This window comes from Etheostoma spectabile, chromosome 15 (genome assembly GCF_008692095.1).
Source record: "Etheostoma spectabile isolate EspeVRDwgs_2016 chromosome 15, UIUC_Espe_1.0, whole genome shotgun sequence".
In the NCBI taxonomy this organism is placed as follows: Eukaryota; Metazoa; Chordata; class Actinopteri; order Perciformes; family Percidae; genus Etheostoma; species Etheostoma spectabile.
In genome coordinates, this window is record NC_045747.1 from 15,152,370 (window position 1) to 15,159,898 (window position 7,529).

Genomic DNA, 7,529 nt, shown 5'->3' on the forward strand with positions numbered 1-7,529 from the left:
AACCCCCCCGAAATCCAAAACAAAAGAGCTCATGGAAAGTTTTTAATTTGGCCGTCGTCAGGGTTTGCAGAAAACATGTTGAGTTTGTGAGGCTGCTTTGCTGTGACCAAGACAGACAAAATTAACAATATAGAAGGTTGTGCAACTAATAAAATCTGGATAATAGTAGCCTAGCAATAGAGACAGAAGGTGAAAAGGAAGGTGAAAGCTACACTTAACATGCTTTTTACCTTGAATTCATGTAATGGTTGATTGACTGGTGAGCGGATCTTGTGACTCCAGTGGGTGGGCCAGCTGGGCCTCTCATGTTTGTGTGATGTGTTTGATTGTTCAGGTGTCACTCGTCATAGTATGCTGCGAAATGGCTGTCCTAAATGAATGTACAATCTATATTTTTCAAATATTCTTACGTCAAGGATGACTAAATGTTTAACGTCAAACTCAATCTTTTAGTCCATGCAAACATCTTCTGTAGTTCTGAATAAAACTCTTTTGAGGGGTTGGGGGTGGAAACAAAAGACACGCCAGCACTTTACTGGATATTAGGCAAGAGATAAACTCAGCCCTGAGAGGGAGGCCTCTTGGAGAAATCTATCATGAGACACAAGCAGGAATGGGGAGAGAATTGTGGGAGTAATTGTGTTTTGCAGGCATTGAAGCTCCAGGATTGTAACAAGACTGCAGACAAGAAACAGGGAACAACTGCCTCAGAATAATTGTGGGGCATCCTAGAAGAGGTACAACAACACCTTGCTTCTCTGGCGGTCTATAAAATCAAATATACAGACCTCTCATCTGGTTTCCTCTCATCACAGGCCATCCTGCTGCCTCCCACGCACAGCAGCCGGTCATTAGCTTAATACAGACAATACAATTTCCATCCAAAGACTCCATAAGCTATTTAACCACATTAAAGCCAAAGAAGTGATTTTTCAAGCTGACATTCATAATCTTATAACACAGGAGATTTCTCAGCATTGTGCAGGTCTTGTGTGCCTGTAGGAAGCCCTCGGTCTCTTTTACTCCACATGGATGAATCATGCTGGAATTATCATCTCAATGATGGATAGTGTGTAATTAGGAGTTAACTTTTGGTGATTAATCTGTTATTTAGCAGAGGATATAGGATCTGGGCAAAATTTGCAAGCTTCTATATATTCAGAAAAATAAGAAAACAAAACTGCATGTGCATATATGCACCACGGGTTGGCAGACAATGTATGCATGCTCCATCATAAATGGTTAAAGTGCGTAAAGTTGCAAGTTTTGAATTCTGTATTTCTGCATTACTAGGGCTTTACAAAGTAATACGTTTGCATAATTCTGGGCAAGGAGTGGTGGAAAAAGTATTCAGATCATTTATTACTCAAATAAAAGTACTACCACATTATAAAATACTCTGTTCCAAGTCCTGCACTGAAAACGTTACTTAAATAAAAATTTTGTAAGTACCACCAGGAAAAAGTACTCAATGCATAACAATCTATACTATAGAAACTGGAAACGATCAAACTAGTCAATCAACTGTGTGTAATCGGCTAATCATTTCAGCTGGACTTTTAGGCCGTTATATTGTTGGGTAGTTTAATTTAAAATAAAACTTGGTATTTTATAAACTGCATGTGTTTTGTGTGCAGAAATCTTAACTAGTAACTAAAACTGTCAGAATAATGTAGTGGAGCAAAAAGTACAATATTTCTCTCTAAAATGTATTGGAGTAGGAAAGTAGAAAGTGGCATGAAAAGAAAAGACAAAGTAAAGTACAAGTACCTCAGTTTTTTACTTAAGTACAGTACTTTAGTGTATGTACTTAGTTACATTCCACCACTGCAGACATGTGTATGTGTGTGTGTTTGTTTGTGTTTCACAGCCTATGTTGACTGGAAGACTCAATGCAGCATGCTTTGGCGGGTAGTGTGCAATGATGGCGGAAGATTGGACAAGAGCAAGAAGCCGCAAGGGAAGCGCAGTACTTCCTTTAAAGAACCCATGTGACATCATCACAAGGCAGACAGAAGGACAAAGGCCCCATTGTCACCCAAATGGCACCCAATAAATCTGTCCACCCCCTCCTCCACCTCGCACATGCAACCCCGCTGTTTGAGCAGCAATGAGGCTGCTGCGCTGCATCTTCTGTAGCACAGGTTACAGATCATCAATGAGGTAGGCCACAAGAGAGGATGTGATCAAGCCTCACCTCAATCTCTGCTCAACATCTCTAAACAATGGCGTTCCCCTGGAGGCACAGCAAGCTTCCTAGCTTTGTGTTTGGTGGTAGTTGTTTCTATATCTAACATAATTACTGCAAATAACAATGGGGAAAAAGGTAACTGATACTTCATCATTGCCAACTCTCTATTTCACTTCTGCTACTCAAAGCCCTCAGAACAGAATGTGTTTCCACTTGCTGTCTGACTCAGACCTGTTGCCTAAGTAACACTTGATAACAAGTTACGTGACCTGGTTGAGACCACAGTGATGCAAAGTGTTGAGACCTGTCATAGACAGACCACACTGAACTCAAGTAAGACACACATTTTATCCGCTGTACTCAGAAGACTGAATCAGCATGTCTGCAAATAATTTGGGAAGCATGTAGGCCTATTTGCTCCTTTTCTGTCAGAATGAGTGTGTACACGACTAGTGAAAACAGATGATGCAAGAGGATCCAAAGTATGTAATGTTTTTTTGAGCTGGCGAGAGGCTAAGGGATAAAAATAACTCAAGGTCTGTAAATAGATTATCATATGGTGACTGGTGTGCACTTTAAGCCTGGCAAAACAATCCAAACAAGAGGGGTCAACTAAAATACATCTCTCTTAGGAAGAACCAAAAGCACAGTACCATGGGGAACTACAATGGCATTAAAACCCACATGTAAATCAATGACAATGCATATTTACCTAAACTTTTTACTTATTATCAAAAGAAATTTCTGCCCTATTACACATCATGTAGCTACACAGCAGCTGCACATAATACATGCATAATGTGACAACGTGCAAAGTGATCCACAAAATACAACAAGTGAAATATGGATACACACACCTGGAGCTGAAACACTTAGCCAAATAATGGAGAAATAAGCAGAAAATGAATTAGCAACTACTTTGATAAATGAAAAATGCTGAATATCTTCAGCTTATAAAATATGAGTACTGTATTTGCTGTGTTTAAAGTCATGTAAATACGGTGGGCTTTGTTTCTTTACTATTTTCTGATGTTTTTAGACTGCTTACAACCCATGCCCACACTATACTTTAGCTACCAACGTAAATTCATATATGTAAAATGTAAAACAACATATCACAATGTATATTATAAATGACATAGAAGAGGGCCAATTCAGGATTGGGTTAAAATCCTTTCATATCCCGCATTATCCTTTAATTGAATGGCCGACTAAGGCTGAGTCATGTTTTCACCCGTGCTCTATCATGTCCTGTTCAGGTTTTTTAGGGGGGTTTTGCTGACCCTGACCCACTATCAGCCGAAACCACAAAATATAGACTTAGATCAAAAATAAAATAATCTAATGAAAAATCTTCTCTCACTACCTTTTAACTGACTAACATACTCATTGTGAAATTTTGCCAGGGAAAAGTAAACGTATGTTTTTTTAGTCTGCATATAGAATTATCCAATCTTCTCGCTGATGGTATTGTTTGTTTATATACAGTGGGTCATATAGAGAAATCATATTAAATTGAAAGTTGAATTTTATAACCAGTTAAAAACTCCTTGTAGCGGCTTTAACCTTACTTAGCCTATATGTGACATTTTTGTGCAATTTCAACAGCATTTCCTTCTTGTTAGCCTGTCTGATGAGGCTTGGCTGAAATGCCTCTGGTTCCAGGGGTTCTGGGACCTCTGAGCCACCTGATGGAATCATTTTGTAGTCTTTCTCCAGCTGAGGGCCCTTACATTGCCATTACCTTCCACCACACTTGCCAAAGCTGTGACTGGTAAAAGGCTTCACGGGGCTGTGAAGGAAGAGGCAGGCCTGAGAGGGGCAGTAATAGAGTCATATGGTTGAGGAACAGCTGATCCCTGTGCATTCCAGAGCTGCTTAACATGAGGCCTCAGGCTTGGTGCCCTCACGCCGAACTATTACCAACCTGCATGTCTCATTAAGCATACAGAACCTAACTGACAAATTATGTCAGCACACTAACACTGTACATACAAATGTAGACCACAATAAAGATATACTGAGTATATGACACACATGCAATCCCTTAGAGGGGCAAAGACATAATTTACACATCAAACCATGGCTGTAATGGACATGAGAGACCCTCCATTCCAACAGATTATTGTGTATAACATACACATACAGTACCAGTCAAAAGTTTGGACACATTTGAATACATTTTATTTGTATTGCACTTTGCATTTCAGCAATCTCAAAGTGCTACAGAGCATTTAATAATGCAATTTATCTATAATAAAAAACAATAATTAAAAGATAAAAAGATCAAGGTCTATAAATAGTTCAGAGGAAAACCTAAAAAATACATTTAGTGAAAAGCTTTCTTGATAAGATATGTTTTGAGGTTTCGTTTAAAAACTACTGTAGACTGTGGGGCCCTTAGGTGTTCAGGGAGGGTGTTCCAAAGCATCGGAGCCGCATACAAAAGGGCCCCATCACTTACGCTGCGGAGCTTGGTTTTGGGGGTTGGAGGGTGTTTGTGGTTGCAGACCGGAGGTAGTGACTGGAAAAGTGTGTCCAAACCTTTGACTCGTTAACGTTTACCTTGTCAGGCTTTGTTGTCCTTGTTTTCATTCATGTATTACTCTTCATACCTTGAGAGCAACAAAAAGCAAGAGCTAAATTCCTTTTATGTGTTTATACTTACTTGGCCATTAAAGCTAATTCTGATTCAAATATACAGAAAGATACTCCTTTCTTAAGTTCTTTAAGTCTGTTTGTATCAGGAAATGTCAAGAAACCTCAGAATATTTCCAATAACAAAAGTAGCGAGAGTCATTTCCTGCTGCTCAGTCTGAGATTTCTTTGTGCTTGCAAGTGCAAGTTCAGCTGCATTGCAACAGCAAGTGTTTTATTTGTTGCAGAACACCTTTTTATACTAATGTTTAAATTAGAGATCCTTGGTTGATATTTTACCTTTTTCATACCAGCTACAACCACTAGATGGACACAAACCTTTAAATTTACACACTTTACTTACACAGTGCATCTTGTCCAAATAATTTACAGATTTTAATTAAAAAAATTAAAGAGGGGAGTTAATCCGTTTCAACAGTAAAAACATCAGACGTTGGAGACATGAATCACTGGAGGTCATTAGTGTCCAGACAGGAAGTTAACAGAACATTTTTCTTTCCTCAAAGAGCAGGAAATCAAATTAATAATGTATACTTTATTAATCCCGCAAGGAGGTGGTAGTAGCTCAGAGAGTAGGGAGTTGGATTGGGAACCGGAAGGTCGCTGGTTACCCATACAGAGCAAAAGTATGGTGGTGGACTGGAAGCTGGAGAGGTGCCAGTTCACCCCCTGGGCACTGCCAAGGTGCTCTTGATCAAGGCACCAAACCCCCAACTGCTTGGGGCACCCCCTCACTCTGACATCTCTCCATTTAGTGCAAGTATTGGTACTGACATGTGTGTAATAACAGAGATTAAATTGTCATTTCCCCTTGCGGCATTAATAAAGTATATATTATTAATCATAACTGACTTGAAATCAGAGGTCTGAGGATAATTTTGTATGTGACAGAAAACGTATTTGGTCAAACAAGACTCAACACGTCACCAGAGGCTGTAATACAAATATAGTATCCACACTGAATTTAATTATGTCCCAAATTCATGTTGCCTCTTTTTAAGACAGATACACTATCAGAAACGGTCTGTGTGAAATGCAATGGTAAGTCAATTCTCTAAATCCATTTCTCAAATCATCTTTGTACAGTTTGATTAAATTGCTAAGTGATATGCCTGTCAATGCCATATTTTAAAGCTGGTAATGATAGTTTAATCGTATGTGTTCTTTGTCTTTTGCTCCAAGTTTGACTGCAGCCGTTTCAATGTTAACAAGCATATTTATCAGCTAATAAAAATAAATTTAAATATATTCTTAACATCTACTCAAGGGGAAACACTGCATTCATTTGACAAAGTGAAAAAAAAATTTGGCAATAGAAATTTGAACCCCACTGTACAGCAAACAAAAGATTGTCTAATTTATGAAAAATATAAGGTTAAGAGAAATGTATCTAAAATTAGTTTTTAATGATTACAGCTCTTTACAACATTAATCCTCGCTAATCAGGTTTTTACTCCATGAGGAAAAGAAAGTACACCAGATCATTGTGTCTTTATGTACACTTTTATTGTCAGCACTTGACAGGTGGCAGATGTCAGGCAGGATGGACAGAACCAGATTACTTCTTGGTCTCTTCCTCCTTGGACAAGGTCTTGATGATCTCCTCCTTCTTGGCCTGGAGACGCTCCTCTCTGCGCTTGCGGGCCTCCTTTGTCTTGGAGCGACGAGCCTCGGCCTGATCACTGTAGAACAGGCAGACAGGTGTTCATACAATGTGTAATCGTCAACTTCAATTTTAAACACAAACTTTAATAAACCAAAGAAAACCTACATAAAAGGTGAAAGCAGGTGAAATGGTTTTAAATGCATCTGGTTATGATTGTTCTGTTTACATTTTTAATGGACCTTAACAAGCAAGCCAACTGACAAAGTCCAACTTTTAACTGCTGTAACGTAAAGCGGTAGCTAATGGAAATGTTTTCTCTTAATTATTGTGCAAAGACCTTATATTGCACCACAAAAATATAAATATTCAATATTCATGATAACCGATTATACATTCACCTCTTCCTCTAAACTGCTCATTCATGTTATGGGCCTTATTGCTCTAAAAGAAGGCCTCTAATCACAACACTATCAGGATAAATTCAACTCAAACTGCATTTCTGTGAACCTCAACAAAACAGAACTTAGTTTGGTTTGAGACTTACGACAGGAGCTTCTTGCGAGCCTTGTCAGCCTTCAGCTTGTGAATGTGTTCCATAAGGATGCGCTTATTCTTGAACACGTTACCCTTGGCCCTCAGATAGAGGCTGTGGTACCTGAATGACAGCAGGTGAGGGGGAAATCATTAAATCAATACCACAATATTACATTAACTGTAATTCAGAGGTACCAGGTCTTTAAAGTGTGCAATACCAACGTTGTCAACCAGCATCACTGAGCTCAATTTATGATTTGCAAATAAGAGGCCTGGTTTGTGTAAAATTAGCCCAGGGTCACACCTAGAAATTAGCCAGTATTAAAATCTGTATACAAATGTAGGTTTGTGTGGCCAAATAGCCTCACCAGAAAACTAGCTATATTAAAAGCATAGGCTGAAGTATAAAAAGCTATCTCAAACCTTGGAAAAATAAAAGCAAATATTTAAATAAAATGCGCATTACAATTGGTGCTGTCAAACAATTAAAATATGTAATTGTGATTATTTACATTGTCATAGTTAACTCACAATTAATCA

The 7,529-nt window shown here is 38.5% G+C and overlaps 1 protein-coding gene across 1 annotated transcript in view; it reads right to left on the minus strand.

Moving 5' to 3' along the window:
- Positions 1-6,333: 6,333 nt before the first annotated feature.
- Positions 6,334-7,529, minus strand: part of rpl19 (ribosomal protein L19) — a 3,835-nt gene continuing 2,639 nt past the window's right edge. The window contains exons 5-6 of the mRNA XM_032537205.1: positions 7,000-7,110; positions 6,334-6,531 (exon numbers count right to left, since the gene is read on the minus strand). Coding sequence (XP_032393096.1) covers positions 6,408-6,531; positions 7,000-7,110 — 235 coding nt within the window. The 3' untranslated portion in view covers positions 6,334-6,407. The remainder of the gene's footprint in view (positions 6,532-6,999; positions 7,111-7,529) is intronic.